Source organism: Nestor notabilis, unplaced genomic scaffold (genome assembly GCF_000696875.1).
Source record: "Nestor notabilis isolate BGI_N333 unplaced genomic scaffold, ASM69687v1 scaffold21981, whole genome shotgun sequence".
Lineage (NCBI taxonomy): Eukaryota > Metazoa > Chordata > Aves > Psittaciformes > Psittacidae > Nestor > Nestor notabilis.
Window position 1 is genome coordinate 1 of NW_009916327.1, and position 17298 is coordinate 17298.

The 17298-nt window shown below is 37.9% G+C and overlaps 1 protein-coding gene across 2 annotated transcripts in view; it reads right to left on the reverse strand.

Annotated features, from left to right (window-relative positions):
• Positions 1 to 4181: 4181 nt before the first annotated feature.
• The window catches only part of LYST (lysosomal trafficking regulator), a 64283-nt gene continuing 51166 nt past the window's right edge, over positions 4182 to 17298 (reverse strand). For both annotated transcript variants that reach the window (XM_010024531.1, XM_010024530.1), the window contains exons 40-51: positions 16768 to 16924; positions 16242 to 16382; positions 15613 to 15830; positions 14066 to 14296; positions 13166 to 13355; positions 12245 to 12381; positions 11529 to 11627; positions 8553 to 8692; positions 8157 to 8254; positions 6304 to 6460; positions 6026 to 6097; positions 4182 to 4647 (exon numbers count right to left, since the gene is read on the reverse strand). In XM_010024531.1, the coding sequence (XP_010022833.1) occupies positions 4509 to 4647; positions 6026 to 6097; positions 6304 to 6460; positions 8157 to 8254; positions 8553 to 8692; positions 11529 to 11627; positions 12245 to 12381; positions 13166 to 13355; positions 14066 to 14296; positions 15613 to 15830; positions 16242 to 16382; positions 16768 to 16924 (1779 nt within the window). In that variant the 3' untranslated portion in view covers positions 4182 to 4508. The remainder of the gene's footprint in view (positions 4648 to 6025; positions 6098 to 6303; positions 6461 to 8156; positions 8255 to 8552; positions 8693 to 11528; positions 11628 to 12244; positions 12382 to 13165; positions 13356 to 14065; positions 14297 to 15612; positions 15831 to 16241; positions 16383 to 16767; positions 16925 to 17298) is intronic.

A 17298-nucleotide genomic window follows, 5' to 3' on the forward strand; every position in this document is an offset into this window, starting at 1 on the left:
TGAGGCGCGGCCCGGCTCCGCACCCCGCGGCCTCCTCCGTCCCGGGCAGCGGCACCTACTTCCCTCCGTCCATCCGGTAGCTCACTAGGGATGGGTCACGCACGTATTTCTGTGATGTCGAAGACAGTACAACACGGGTTGGAGTAAGAGCCCGTAGTGCCTGTTCCTTCCTCGCACTGAACAATGCAAGGATGAAGTCAAAGCAAGCCAAAAGCCCACTGGAAAAACGAACCAGTGTGGGAAAGGGACCACTCAAGGCGAATATGACAGAATAATGTGATTCAGGTTTATAATTGATTTTTATATACTTCTCCATTACAAATTTGAAAGTCAACCGCAAAGGGCAGTAGCAATTAATGTGCCAGTTAACCTGTCTGCCCCACTGGTTAACACATTGGCAGGAGTACCAACCACAAGCTCAGCTGTTTTGTTCCCCAATAGGTGGCTGTTCCCTTGGTAAAGGCGTACATTTATCATCCTGCTATCAGCACTTTTTCACACTCCATCTTAATAAAGCAGAAGCATTTCCAAGTGACATTTCTTTTCTATACAGAAGAGGGAAGAGCCCTGCTCTTTAAAGGTGCATTGGAGCATGGGCAGCCTCTTCAAAGAGTGAGGCACAAGGGTGCTCCTTTGGGAGCAGGATAAAAGTGTGACTGAATATGAATAGGTGACTTCATAACTTTACCTTAACTAGACTTCCAGAAACTGGTCAGAAACTGCTACTGTTTCATTCACATTTAATTACATCCTCATTCTACAAAGGTTCTATTTACCAGATAAATTATTTACATGTTATTAGACAAAGAATGCATACTAGATGGTTCAAGTAATTAGTTGTCACCACTAACAATTTTATTCTTTAAGACAAAATACAAGGGTGGAAAGGGCCATTTTAAAATGTATTTTCATCATGTATTATATAAACATGTTTCCTTTTCAATCTGCAAACTCGTATGTTCTACTACAGCCAGTAGTCTCCTTCTGGATTTGGCCTATAAGCTCTGAAAGCAGTACCTGTAACAGCTAGCATGAATTTTGGTTCCTTGAATCTACATGAACTACAGCCAATAAGCTTATATGGGCTTTATTCAATTGCATCTTAAAAATCCAGATTCTCTCTTACGTTCCTGGGAACACTAGCTCGTCATCCTCTTTCGAAAGTGACCCAACCCAAATTGTGAAATACCAAACACAGCCCTATTACAGAAATCCAGATGCAAAATCAGTGGCTTTGACCCCACTCCAGAGCAGTAATGGCAAGCGAATCTCTACACAGAGGTCATTTGGCAGTAGCTTGTAACTTAAAGCAGTAGCAAAGAAAACAGCACTGTCTGTACCTCTAGTAGTCTAACTGACGTTCCAGTGGATATTTTTCAAGGCAAGCAGAGCTTTTAAATAGGTTTGGTTTTTTTTCTTTTTATGCTAGAGCAGCAGCATATGCAAGAATAAAAAAAAATTAAAAAAAAAAAAAAAACATGAAGAAAGCTAAAAGGTAAACTTAAAAGTACTGAGGTTTGTTAGTAGCAAACCAGGTGATACTGCTCCCCACTGCTCTCTACAAGAGTTCTTTCCACAAAATGCATAGCGAAGCTTGCAATCATAGTAAATCAAAAAATCCTGGAATGGGGGGAGGTTCTTGCTCAGTATGAAGGAAGTTTCTCAACTCTTTCTCCAAAGAGAAGATCCTCAAAATTGGTATTTCAGAGTAAACGCTGAAAAGTGTTTTTAGAAACCGTTTTGTCCTGCAGAAAATGGTCATGTTTAATTCAGTTCACAGATAACAGTTCTCTACTGATTTTCTTGTTTCTCCTATTCATTGTCAGGCATTTGTCTAAACAGTGGGTCTCTAAACCAGAGATGAGGGTTCCCCTTTTTCAGTAAGGGGAACTCCCTCTTCTCCCCTTCCCACCCACCATGAGTGAGTATCTGGCTACTGCCTCCCCTTCCCTTTCTCACCATGTATCTCTCCACAATCAGAACATAATGATCTGGGTTTACCACAGTCCTGCAAGTGGTATCAGGTAGACAGGCCCTTCCACATGAATCTCTCCCAATCCCTGGCTTCCAATAGGAAGAGCCTTGCATTCTCTGCCAGATGCCCCCCAGAGATCCCCATCTCCACCCAACACCTTTTTCTTCCTTCTCTTAGAGAATCCAGAGAGGAGTTGCTTTTCTGCCTTTTCTTATTTCAGTCAGGTTTTCAGGGAGGAGGCAGCTGGGGGGTAGGGGAATGTCTCTGCTTTGAGCACCATGGCTTCACCTGAATTGTAGTCACAAATCCTATGGGAAGAAAGGACACATACACACATGTGCAAAGTGACATGCCTAGGGTTTCCCATTTCCAGACTTATACCCCTGCCATCCTGTTTGACAGCCACATGATGTAGTCCATAAACAGAACTTCCCCACTTCATCATTTTTAAAATATGCAAGACATAAGAACCAGCAGAAATTGATCTGGAGCAAGGTATGCAAGGTCACTGAAAGAGAAAAGGTGAAACTAAGCCAAAACCATATTTCTAATCTCAAACAATTTGATACAAAGATCTGTTTATTACCCAACAACGTGACAGTATATATACAAAGACAGTGTGGAATGTGATATTTACGGGAAATTTCAGTACACATCATGCACAGGTACTATTGCAATGTTATTTGAGTAGTTCCAGAATGTTAAGCTGAATAAATATTCCTTGCTTCAAAAAAATCATTTTTACTTTTACATAAAAATATAGAATATTGCACTCTTTACAAGGCCAATAGTTTTGCATATTGATTTGTAACAAGTGGAATTCTACTTTATAAAAATAAGCCTTTGTGAGCAACACCCCAAATCAGGGAGCACAAAAAGACCCCTAAACCACAATATTTGCGTGGATTTTTTTCTCTTAGATAAAGCACATCACTTCAACATGAGCTAGGAAGCTTTTCAGTCTGTATTTGGACCTTACATTAACATTTAGACAGTGAAAAACATGATTAAAGCCAACCCATACAATGCTGATACAATATACACAGTTTAAAATTCAATTCATACAATATGTAGCCACTTGCTTAATTTAACCAAAGACCATCTAATGTGCCATGGACCATGAGAATATTTCTTAAGTTTTTCTAGTTTGAAAAGTTCTTCAATCAGGAAGTTACAAGAATTTCTGAAGACTGTTTGGAATTTTCAAAAGTGGGAAGATTTCCTGTGTGTATGTTGTCTTCCTCACAATTTGACAATTTCATATACAATGTTGTGAAGGCAGATGAACCCTCACATGAGAAACATAGCAGTTCATCTGTATGGCAAGAGCAGAACATGACAGTGATTAAAAAGTAAAGCAATTGAAAAGAAAAATGACATCAGACTTGCAGAGCATTCTTGTTTTACCATTCACATAACCAGCAGGCACTCATTCATGGTGTCAGGCTTAGAGGTCTTCAAATCCACCAACTGAAATGCTAATTTTTGATCTGGACTAAGAATTCAGAAGTTAAGCCTTTATGGAGGCTTATTTTTCTTCCCCTCAAAAAAATAGCACCTAGGAATAAATAACATATTTGCACAGTGTATCTGTGTAAACTCTTCCAAATCACCTGACGCCTATGAACATTGATTATTCAAGCAGTTAGATTCAAACATTTTACAGTCTATTGAACTTCAATGACACTAGAACAGGAGCACATTTGTGCCTTCCTTAACACCTTTTTTAGAGCTCTGAAAGATAAGCTGTGGGGTACATAACATATATTCTGCCACAGAATTGCAAAAGTTAAGTGTTGCAAAGTTTCGGAGTTAACACCACATTAACAAAACCAAAACATGATCTATTACTTTGTGATGCCATGAGGTGTCTACCCATCCCTAAAGACAAATTTTAATTTTGCCTGTTGCAGACTATTATGCTAACAGAGAAGATGACAAAAATTACAAAGATAACAGAAAATCAACTTTTAGCATTACAATACCATAAGATGGTGCAAAAAGCACCTACTGAGTTCTTTGCTTCTCAAAAAAGCAATTTTAAGTGGCCTTGGATTTTTTAAGTTTTGGGTTGCTTATCCCAGAGCTAACTATACCACGCTCAACAAATCAGATATACATATGCTGACATTTTAATAGATATTTACAGAACTTAACGCTGCTGATATTTTACAACAGAAAAGGGGGAATAAGCATTATCAATTTTTTTTTTAAATACTTCTGTTCAAGAAGTGATTTAAAAAAATACTATTATGCTTTATATTGCAGCATTTGACTTGTATGTTAGAGCATTTACGAGTCACTTTGCTGGTATTGTAGTATATGACCAGAGCTTCTTGGTGACCTGGATATGCTTCAAGTTTGTGCATGCACATACATAATTTTACAACCACCTTAGACTGCTCTTTTTCAAAGATCTGCTCGGTCATTCTAGAGACATTCAAACTACTTCAAAATCCAGTTAAATAAGAGAGCCTACAATCTATTTTGGATTTAAAGTGCATCAGAGATGAGTTAGCAGCAAAAATTGTTATCACCCAGCCGCATAGCTGCTAAGGAATGAATAGAACATGGGTAGCTTCAAGCGCTGCTGGTCCTTGCGACACCAAGCTATAACGTTTCCATCACTATTAGCTGTGAACAAATGATGACCATCACAGGAAAATGTGAGGCTGAAAAACAAGAAGATAATCTATTCTTAGAATAGATTTGGCTATTTAAAATGCTAGAAGACATAAAAACCCCGTAAGAATATAGCCAACAAAGATTAGCTCTCAGGGGAGACATTTACATAGCAATACACTTGTATATACCCACTTAGTCATTTTTATAACCAAAAGGCTGACCTACAGCTTTGTCCAACAGTTAATGTGCAGTTTAGTACTTATTTTGTTGCAGTGTCAAAGAAAAAGGTAGGATCAGCATCAGAATCCTAACTCTCAACCTGGGCTGCCTCTTCTACTTCTGAAAGGAAGGCTTTTCAGCAACTGAACTCTGTGCCCTCTGAACCTGCTTGCTGACAAAGGCAGAAACTAAACCCATCAGATTTCATGGCACAGCATAGGACTTTTGTTCAGCCAGTCCTTTCTTGAGCTATAACAGTAGTAAAGCCCTTCGGTCATGCTATGGATAGTGTTAGAGAGCATGAAGGTCTGCATCCATTTTCTGTCTCATTTAAACAGGAAACTTTAAATTATTAAATAGCCACTAAATCATTATCAACAAGCTTTGTGAAATATGCTTCTTAAAGAAGGTAACAAAGACAGTAACTGCTATCAGTCAATGTTTTTCATTTCTAAAAAACAGTGATTAGTGACTTGGGTTTTAAATGATACTTTAGCAATGGCCAAAACATTTTTCCAGAGTGGTTTGTTACTATGCTAACATTAAGATGATAAAATTTTGGCATAACTCTAAGACCTCTGTGCAGACTATTGTACCACTGGGGATATCAAAGACTCAATCCTCCGACTGTGCTCTGAAAACTCTTTGGCATGAGAATAATTCTGCTTATATAAATCATCAAGGGGACTTGGAAAAAATTGCACAAGCACTCCAAAATGGCAGCTTCCAGGCTCCTCCGAGTTTCCTTTACTCCTTTCTCCACCATTTTTCCCTCCAGCATCAGAAAAAATAAATAAATAAAAAAAAATGGTGAGGGAAACTGGTGTTCTAACTTATTTCAGAGGGAGACAAAAACTCTGATCTATTGGAGTCTGACGGTTATCTCATGATTTTCACGCAGATTCTGGGGAAAAAATATTAGACTTAAGGAGAGTAGCTATTGCTCAGTTCTCAAGGGAATCCTGCTTATTTCTGTCAGCAGCAGAACCTGCTTATTAGTGCCATTACAAATACAGTACGCTTGTGCTTATTTTGCTTTCATGGATAATTAGCAGGATTGCATTGCTCTCTTTAGATGTGGGTGTTTACCTCCTGTTTTCATGTCAAATCCACGTTCAACACAAGGCTATTTTTTGTGGTTTTGTTTGTTGCTTTTTTTCTAAAGAAAAAAAAAATCCATTTATTGTATACTTAAGATCTTTTTACCTTACAATAGGTTTGGCTGACTTCGAAAATGTTATTTCTCGTACTGGCTTCAAGTCCCATGTACTCCATAGTCTGAAAGAAAGTAATTTTTCTCCGCATTTAATTTTACAAACATTTTGGTGATAAACAATCTATTTAGCAACTACTAAGACTGGAAACTGAACAACAGCTTGTCCACCTTCTTTAAAGCCAAGTATCAGCATGACGTTTGGCTACATGCTCTCAAACTGTGAGCCTAAGTTATAAGGCATTTTAACAAAAATGTTTCAAATGCTTACCTTACAACTCCATTTTCAAGCCCCCCTGCAATCACGTTGACAGACACTCCTTCAGGCTGGTTAGAGAAAGCAACAGAGCAAATACTTTCCCTGCAGTGTACATGTCCCACGAGATCACCATTAACAGTCCAAAGTCTCAAATCACTACCCCCTCCAACTGCAACAGAACATAGCATAGGAGCATTAAAAATAAATCTAGACTACAGCTAGGTCTATGCAACAGAATCTTTAAGTGTTAAAGAATTAAACTTCTTGAAATATCACAAGGTTTAAATGACTTGGAGTGATGTGTTATGCAGTGAACAATTACCTCTTCCTTCCTTTTGTGACAGGGAGCATGCAAACCACCAAGCCACTGCAGTGATTTAGAAGATACCACTTCATGTTTATGGAACATTGTGCTTACAAAATGCTATATGAATTTAATGACCAATTTTCATGTACTAACAGAAAAGCATGAAGAGCTTCCCTGGAATTCATGCTATCTACTTTAAACAGCTAGTTCGTGCACCCTGGCTTGCATTTTAAGTAAAATGCTTAGCAGTAGCAAGCACAGTTATTTTACCTGGTTATCTAGGATTATTTGATTCTGTTAAAGAGCTAACAAACCAGCTACTGCTTTGTCTTAAAAAAGATTGAAACTCATGTCCCTTACCAATTAAAGAATACAATCTTTTCCAGAAAACGAAAACCAAATCCAAAACCCAAAAAACCAAAAACCCACAACACAACAAAAAACAAACAAACAAAAAACCCCAAAAACCCCAACACAAAAAAATAAAATCCAAAAACGCCAAACCGCAACGAAATCCAACCTGGTCTGTGGGCTACAGAAATGGAGTTGAAAGTCTCCATGTCAGATTGAAACTTAAATACTAGGTTTCGGAAGCTACCAAGTAATTTCCCTTTGTCCTTTAATACCACAGACTTGTATTACTTTGCTTCTCCCCACGATTTGGAACAGTATTAGTTTCAGTTCAGTCTATGGAGGACTACAGTAAAAAAAGGTGATTAAAAGATACTGCACTATGCAAGGCCCATCTTACTCAAGGCAAAGGAGAAAGAAGATTGCCCCAAACATAGTGAGAATTGGGTCGATAACCATCTTCTAACAATATGGATGAACAAAATTAAGCTCTCTTCCTTCTTATTCTGTACCTTCTTGGATCAATGGAACAATATTCTGGCATTTAGGTGGAGCCTATTTCCCGCCCAGTCTCAAGATAACACAATACATACAGGTAATCCTTATAGACAGCAAAATGGTGTGAGGGCTTGGACCTGGCCCTGCTTTACAGATACTCAGTCTTGTAGCACACAGTCAATCTTCAAGTCAATGAGCATACGATTTACAAGATACTCAAAAACCCACTGCTCAAACAGGTCATAATGACCTCATTGAGATACAGTACTCTGTGGAACACAAGAGAGTACAAAAATAAGATGGGGGAGGAGCTATACTTGCTTCTAGGGATATGGAAGCATTTAAAGTGATAGAGTGAATAACAACAATTCTGTTGCTCTGTACTACACTTCTCACCTAAAGAACTGCACCTTTGACAGCACGTCTCTTAAAATGAAAGCAGCCAACTTCACAGAATTTAGGTTTCCCAGGAATCCAGGAAATTTTAAGTCTTTTTATAAAGAGATCAAGCTGGTAGCTTTTTTATCTATTTACTCCAACACCTACCTAATAATTTCTGGATAAATTATTTTACTATGTAAAAGAGCGCGCCTATTTGATCAAATGCATCCTCAGATGATTAATGCACACTCAGTAACAAATTTAACAGCAAGACTCATGATATTTTTGGTCTACAAGACAAAACGGTTTTCTCCACTTAAAAATATACCTGAATCACAAACTGTTGCAATATCACCAGTTGTTTCGCTAGCTGAAACTGCAGTCACAGGACTCTTGTGTCCAGCCAGACTCTGGACATAGCACAACCTGAAGAATATAAAGAAAACAAGCCTGAAGCTCAGACTCAGACACAGAAAAGGTTCTTTGAGGAAAATATTTAAGAGTCATATTAATTTCAATCAGCATTTTGCCTGATGATGGTAGTTTTCGTATTCATTATAGAATTCCAGAACTGTTCATGGGGAAAAAACAATAAAGGTTTGACTTCACATTAAGATATACACAGAACAAACTGAGTTAACTTTAAAAGGGTAAAGATACCCTGAAGCTAGAAAACAGGCATTTAAACTAAAGTTGTTAGAAAAAGTTACATATGTACTTGTACCTGTTCAAATCCCATATGATGCAGGTTCCATCTTTGCTGACACTTATCATTATACTGTATGGTTTGCACACAAACAAGCTTGTTATTTCTGCTGTGTGACCGTACAGATGGACTTGTGACTCCATTTCTATCTCTGAAGGCTGGAAAAGAGTGAGACAAAACATGAACTCATTAAAAAAAAAATAATAATTTTTGGTTTTGTCCTTGTGGTGGTGTTTTGGTTTGTTTTGTTTGGTTTTTTTCCTCCTGAAAAGGATAAGCCTAGGGACAAGTTTCATTCTTAGATTTCAAAAAATGGTTCCTATTGCTTTTAATGATGTTGTTGATGCTTTAGTGTTATGTTTACTGCATTATGTGATCAATCATGTTCAACTTTTTGCTTCCAGTGCATTAGTCTAAACAAACATTTTGATGTGGTCCAATGAATCAAAATTAACTATTGTACTTCTGTCTCAATTACACACCTCGAAATTGGATGATTTGTTTTCTACAAGAGTGCCATTTCCACATGACAACAAAATGACAGTCTCAATATTTTAGCATTCAGAGGAAGCACTTGGAAACAGAAGGAAAACCCAGCTCAGCACTTACTGCTTTGTGTACAGGGGATTATTGGGAATTCCTCAAATTGGTGCCAAGTCCTTCAGTGATACTAAGATGGAAAAATATGCAGGAAGTCAATTTAAATATAGAAACTTCCAGATGAAAATTAAAGCAGCAAGTTTAACACTAATAATACTTCTTACTCAAGTTATGTAATTTGAAATGATTCAGACTTCCTGAAAACTGGGAAATTGAAGGAGCTGCTTAATCAGAATACTAATGCTTTAGGACAACTGGCTGTTCAGAGATTAGAATAATCTTTGTAAAAGAACAGAGCCTTTTTCTGCTTTTTTCCTCACATTTTTAGAATTTAAGTAGCAACTGTGTTAAGGTCTAATAAGTTATTAAATAATTACCTAATGGCTAAAGTAACATCACCTTTTTACTTCCCACTTGCTTTTTGATAACAACCACTAAACCAATATTCAGATGTTGTAAAACATGCAGGTATGCATCTACCTTGAAATAGCAGTTCTTTCTGCTGGCTACCCCGAATGATCGCCTACAGCATTTGAAAGGAGAATTTAAACAATCACTGCCCAGTTTTACTCAAACGGATCATTAAAGCATGCTCTCTTTCTGTTTGCAAGACAACCCCAGTAGTCAGCAAATGGAGGCTGGAGTAGTTAGTACAACCAGAAACCCTTGGCTGAGGTTTTCTTGAAGGTATGACTTATTGTAAAGGTAGATCACAGTTTCAAAGCAGTACCTCCTTGGTTTATGACCATCTCAAAGGCTAGGAAAAAACAGAGCAACTGAGATACAGAACAGAGGTACTTTTGAATTCTGGCAGCATGCTTTTGAATTCCCATATTCAATTAACAACATGATCTGTTTTATGCCTATGCATTGAAATTTTAAATGTGAAGCAGAGCAAAATATTCATGTTTCAAGTACTGCATTATAACACGCAGTTCACTTTATGACCAAACAGCTGACAAGATGCATACAGAACAGATGCTAGGAAGCACATTTGCATTCCCTGCAGCCCTGACTTGGGTAACTGAACTCAACAACAGGAGCTACAAAATTGGCATAAGGTCAGCCTGCCTGGGGCGTGTAAAACTGTCAGCACTGAGAAATTCAGCAAAGAGAGTCTCAAAGACAACATCTGCGCAGCTGAACAAAAATAATTTGTCTGTAGGAAATGCAGGAAAACCCCACTACTAGAGTTTCTTTTTAGCATTGCAGAAGGCAAGTTTATTGAATTTCTATTTTAGTATACCAAAAACCTTTTAACTGGCATCCAAGTCTCCGTACAGGTTATTTACAAGTTCACTACTCTGGTGAGCAGTTAAGGTGCCTGACTTCAGATCCAACTGACTGAAGCTTGACTTGCTTGAACTGTTCGTGCTCTTCCCAGTCTAAGCATCTGCTGTTTGCTACCATTGAAAACAGGAAACCTGGTAGGCACAGCAGATCATACCAAGGTTCCTTCTAGCCCACGCTAATGCAGTGATTCAAAAGCATCAAGGAACATAATACTATAAATGTGTTTGCCAATATCTGTATCTGCATTAACCTAAATTCGAGAATTCAGTTTAGTTATTACAGGTAATCCTACAGAAACCTAAACATTATCTCTCAAGAAAGCTGCAAACTCTTTGTTAAAACCATGAAAAGTTACTGTTGGCAAAGTCAGACAGAACTCAAACTCAGTCTGAACCAGAACATGAATTTCAATTTCTGTTTATGCTTTTATACCATGGTTGTTACCACATGTTTTTAAGGTGATCTCTACTAGTATCTCAGTATCTTACACTAATGCATTAAGTAATGCAAGTTACTTTTCTTCCTTCCCTCCTTGCAGCTTTTCCCCTTGGGGAATAAGATGAAGTGAAGAAAGAGGCTTTGTGGTTAATATATACATTGTCTGAGATTTCATCATGGCTTTTCGTGATCTAAGTGTCTTCTGCATTTGAAATGTTTACTTTGGGAAAATGCATTTCACCATTTCAATTAAGGCTTTGAAAAGCTCTGTATCCTTCACAGGAATTACTCCTTAATGTAGGGGACTTCATTGTGCCGGAGTGCTTCAATTCCAAGCCCTAGCCTGAATACAGTTGAAGTTGTATGTGTATTCAGATGATGAGGGCTGACTAGAGGCTAGCAGTATGAGAACATCATCTTAAGAAAAACCCACAAATAAACATGCTGAGATAAATCTATTTACCAGTGTCAAAGAAATACTGAACAAGCACTTTAAATATTTTTAGAAATTATATATATAATTAAAAAAAAAATCATCTAAATCTTTTTAGAAATTGTCCCGAATATAACAGTCCCCTTTTCTCACTTTTCCTGTTTAAAGAAAAACTGAAGTAGTGAATACAGCTAAATCCTTAAATATAAATCCTACCCAATGGAACTTACCGTATTGCTAGTGAATCTGTTCATATATGCTGTGATGACACCAGATTTACTGCCTGTGAAGAGCTGACAACTGTCTGGCACCCAAGCACAACTTGTTACCTTGGAAAAACAAAACAAAGATGGAAAAAATTAGAACAGAAACTATTCTGACTGGAAAAACATGCAAAATACCTAAGCTAAAGAAATCCAGGAGTTAAAATATACCTGCTCTAGGTCATATTTGTTATTACTTCAGAAACCAAGCAGTGAATTACTGCAGACTTCTAGGTCTACAGCCATATCATCAGCCAAAATCTTTTGGGTAGAATCTCACTGGAGCACAGAGATTATGCAGTGTTCCCCAGCAATCTTTCAGACAATCTTTTCCAGAGGAATCCTAGAGAGGAGTTCTGCTTCTAATATGAAGCATCTATATTGTTTCCCTGTATTCATTTTTCTTGACCCAGAACTTAAGCTTTTATAAATGCACACCAATATTCCATAGAAGGCAACAAAGACCAAAGGCATTCAAAAGGTATCTTTATCTAGTACAGGAGCACATTCAGGGATAATACACACTGGAGCAATAAGACACATACTCCAAAGCAGAATCAAACAGATAGTGGTGTTTGGATGCTCATCTCCAAGAAAAATGAAAGCAGGAGTACACTACTGCCAGGTCAGGCCACCACTTAAATTACTAGTATTAAATTGAGGAAAAAACTGATTTTTTTTACCTGATGGAACTGTGAACTCTGTATAAAGTTCACTGGAGGTTCACTTTGCTTGCTTTTCAGTCTTAAAATGTTATCGGCATACCCCCAGCTCAGGATGGCTGACCACTGAATATCTGTACTGTGCATGCTTCTCACACCTGAAGGAAGGCACACAATATTGCATCACCATGTGCAACCAAGAAGTTGATCACTTTTTTAGTCAACAATAAAAATCTCAGGTCCATGTTTTACCACAAACTAGAATATAAAAACCCCTGAAGTTACAAAACAAGATATTTTCTGTGGAGCTATGGCTTAAGCCATAGTGTATTATAAACAGCTGTCAGAAACTATGAAAATACTGAGTGTTCTCTAAAGAGAGTTTGCAACCTGGACAGAGCTGTTTTGAAGAAATGTTGTATCTACTGGGAGTGGAGAAAAGGGGAAAAAGCTTATGATACTTCCTAGGTAGAGGACTGATTGTTCATAACTTCATAGAACCATGGAATGGTTTGGATTGGAAAAGACGAAGATCATCTAGTTTCAACCCCCTGCCATGGGCAGGGACACCTTCCACTAGACCAGATTGCTCCAAGCCCTGTCCAACTTGGCCTTGAACTCTTCCAGGGATGGGGCAGCCACAGCTTTTCTGGGCACCCTGTGCCAGTGCCTTCTCCTTCAAGGAGAAGGTTACTTATTTTTGTTATCAAACATATCAACTCAGAGGATACCTCTACTGAAGTTTTGAAAACTGCAAGTCAAGTCCACCCTCTAGGAAAGATATGACACATGAGGAAGCTGTTACTGGATTTACCAGTATTTGGAAAAAGTGACTAAATTTGGGAAGTTATCTGGAGAATAACAGTAGCATTAGATTTAATTTTTCTTTATGGCTCATTTTCACATGTATTGCACACGTAGAGAATAAGCACAAATTCATACCTTGCTCCTTGCTATATATCATCAAAAGGCAAAACTTGCGGGACAAACCGCAGATAGCTTTAGTTGGTAAAGCCTGGAGAGAGCCAAACCTTTCTCCATGTGGTTGGCTAAAGCAGACGACAGGATCTGGAGCACTTGGGGAACCAACATATTCTCCCCACTTCAAGCCTTTTATCCATGGTAACGGACTCTAAACCAAACACAGATAAGGTTCAAATTAAGAGGTGGTTAAAAGTTTTCAGAAAAATGTTACTTCCTTAGTAAGGGAGAATTATTCATATCACATTCCTGTAAGCAATGACATGGTAAAGGACTGTGCAGTATTCTAAAAACACTAGAAAGACAAGTATGAAGCACTGTAGTGACATCAGTTGAACTATAAGCTTTAAGGGAGTTCTCTCACTTTAAGGGCTGAGGTAGCAAGCTTGCAGTTTAGGTAGTTTAGTAAAAAATATTTATTTCTTTAAGTGCAAGGATTCAGTTTCTCACTGGACTTTAGGGAAAACAAGTATTTAAAGCGAAGGAAGTTCAACTTATTCTTTGTCTGTAGGACAGTTCAGGATGGAAGAAAGCACAGTATGTGGTTATCTTCTATAGGTTTGCATGCAGATTCCAGAATTCATCACGGAAAGTATAAAACTGGTTAAGTGAAATGCTTTTCAACACCTATCTGCTATAACCAAGAAATTCAGATCTTGGTTATATACAAAATATAAATACATACAAAATGTATCAAATACATGAAAATAATTTTCACTACCACCTTAATTTTGTATATTTTCTTTACAGTACAATATGGGTAGGAAGCTGCAGTTTTAGGGAGAAAATTGTAAGCACAATAGTAGAACAATTTCAGCAGATGAATGATAATTAAGCCATCTTGAAATCAAAATGACATACTGGATATATTATTTCTTTAGTGTGTTCTCTGGTTTCTCTGAAAGCAAACTGCACTAGTAATCCCATTGCAGCAGGAAGTTCTCCTTCCATGATAAGCCTGGATCCAGGTCTACTAACATGAGCTGCATGGAACAGCTGGCGAGGTGTTTGCCCATATGTTTTTATCATTGTTTCAAGAGCTCTTCTCTGAACAGGATCCTCAACAGCAGAAACATCCATCCCAAAGTAGGTCTACAGAGGGAAAAAAAAAATAAAAGGGGAGAGGCAAGGATAAGGTTTGTCTTTGGGAAAGATCTCTCAACACATGCACACAAATTTAAAGGCAGACTCTTGTTTGGTCAAGACAGACCAGAAGCCATCCCACAATGGCTGTGCTGACTAAAGAGCCACTGAGAACAGTAACCTTGTCACCATTTCTTTGATGGAGACAACTACCACTTTAAAGATCTACCATGGTAGCTGTTCCCGCATGTAATTCCATGACTCATTTCTGTCAAAGAGGTTCTCAGTAGACCTTTACCAATCTATGCAAAACCAGGCAGGTTGCTGATAAAGATAAAAATTAGAAAACTTTGTTTTCTTTATCTTTTTAACTAACATGTTAAAGCTCTGGTTGAGGGTAGGGAAGGAGAAAGAACCTTCATAGTTCAGGAGAACAGAAGTTCTTCTTTCTACTTGTCTTTTTCATGCCTCTCCCTGTACCACACTTTTCCTCAGTCACACTGACAAAAGCCTTGACTCTTCACTTCAAAAAAAACCCCACAGTGTACACACACAAACTTAGATAATAACTAGATCAATACTTAAGCCCAAAAAAAAGGAAAGAAACAGTTGGATAGCCACTTGAAAAGAAAAAGCCACCACTGACAAAAACTACTGGTTTATTAGCTCTTTCAGCTATAGAATGAACAAATACATGGATAACATTTTAATGCATTTGAAAGCAGGACTGCCTGGTTGAGCCAGCCTTGTGATAGTAAGGACTGAAGCAAAAGAATACCATCCAAGATATCTGTGTTACAATTAAGCAGTGAAACTCAAATTCTTTACATTTAATGAATACTTATTTGAAATTAAATTCACTGGAGCAGAAGTTCTCATTAGAGGGATAAAGCACAAGATGTATATGAAGGGAAGAACACAAGTAATGAGCTCAGGACAAACTGAACTATTTTAATTGTATCAAAAGCTGCAGCACAATCTGCTAAATTAAAGGCTTCTTCTGAATGACATGGAAGCAGGTACACATACTACCTACATACCACTGCAAACAGCTATCCAGAAAGGCTGAGCCCAATACCTGATCACCCCTCCCCCCCCGCCCACCTATTACAAGGCAAGAAAGGCAAACAAATTCACTAAGTCTCACAACAGTTCCTGGGATCTTACCAGTTCTGCACTGAAATGGGTAAAGCCTCTTCTTATTCAAGAATTGACAAGCAAAGGATCTTGCTTCATGCTGGATGTTTTCAAGCAAGTCAGACCAAACTTTCTCCCATTAAGTTACTATGTACAATGAGCAAACACATTGCTTAGCAAATACTTACTGCAGGATGAAAGACATTAATAGCCTGAACAGAGGCCTTGCCTTTTTGCTTATAACCAAACACCAAGTCAATCCAGTGACAGATTGTCTGGGAAACATGGTCAGACTCTAGGGCCTGACGATGAATCAAGATGAAGAGACGAGGATCGTTACGAGCCCAGGGTGGAAGATTGACATGGTTAACTCTGTCACCATTTTGGCGTACTCCAAAATCAAAACCTACAGAGAGGGGAGTAAATGTTCCAACATTTTAGTTGACAGTAGCTTCCAAAAGGTCTTTATAGGGTTCTATGAAAGGTAGCCATTAAGCACAGAGATTTCTGATCAGCAATCAGCAGCAAGCCATTAACGAGCCACCCCACCCCAAACACATTCAAGCTGTACATACTCTTTCAAATGGAAAAATCAGACAACAGAAAATGCCTTTGCACCACTGACATAATTATGAAAATACTTCTCTCAAGTCCTACACAACAGCTTTTTAGCATTTCCTGCAAACACATGCCAGTTTGTCCCATACATCTACTACTTAGCATATTCAGCCTAGGCATAGAAATGTTCTCAGTTTCAACCTATAGGGTCAACTGCACAGCTGTTTTGGGAATATAGTTTTGTCATCCTTCAGTGTACCTTCTCTGTTAACTAGAAAGTCAGGAAGATAGAAAAATTCTGGGATAAGCTCCTTTACGTCAGTCATTGATTCATACGAAGACAGTCGCCAGGTTGTATTGGTAGAGTGAAAAGTTCTGTCTGGGATGTCAAAACTTTGATCTGTAAAGAAATCCAAACTGAATTTGTTACATCAATGGCAGACAGCATAACACTTGCACATTTGCAACTCTGAAGTTAGTTAACTGCTCTCCAGTTAGCTTAGAATATTTAGAATTCTTCTTTCTCAATTACTATGTGTTAGACATGGACTTAAGGTCAGCTTTTCATTCTACATTAAGTTATAAATGTAACATATACAGCTTTATGGTCTAGACTGATAATTTCAGAATGGGTCTACTGTGAAAGCATATCAGATTCAGTTTTATTGAACTCAGCTATTTGGAATTGATAAACTAAGCTAAACAGAGTAAGAAATAGCTTTCCTGGGTTACTGGGACAAGGCTGAGATGTGAAAGGCAAATGCAAGAAAAGTAAGTAAAGTTACCTTGATAGGCTAAAAACATTTTAGTAAAAGGTGGCAGCCTCACTAAGAAATGAAGCACAGTTCCACTGTTGGAATAATGAGATCCATAGTGATATGGTTGTACAGGAGGCATTGGATCATCCTCTCGTGCTCCTTTACGGTACTCTTCTTCCAAATACTAGAAAAATAGTAGAAAAAAAAAATCATAAACCTCCTACTTAGACTGCACTCCAGTAACAACAACAACAAAAAAAGAGCTTGCCTAAGTTGTCTAGGAATAAAACTTGAAACTTTAAGGAACATACATTTAGAAGTGATTTGGAATCAAATAAACTGTCTAAAGACATGATCGCTTTCACAATCCAGCTCAGTATCAGTCTTAAGCCAACTAAAATAACCTGCTTTCCATTATTTATTACTTTTGCTTTAGTTTTTCCCCTCATTTTCTAAGGGGAGGAGACAGCGGAATCATTGCAAAGGTTTTTCAATACTAAATGGAAAAAAATATTTGCAAATAATACACTAAACCACGATGATATAGACATGTTCGAA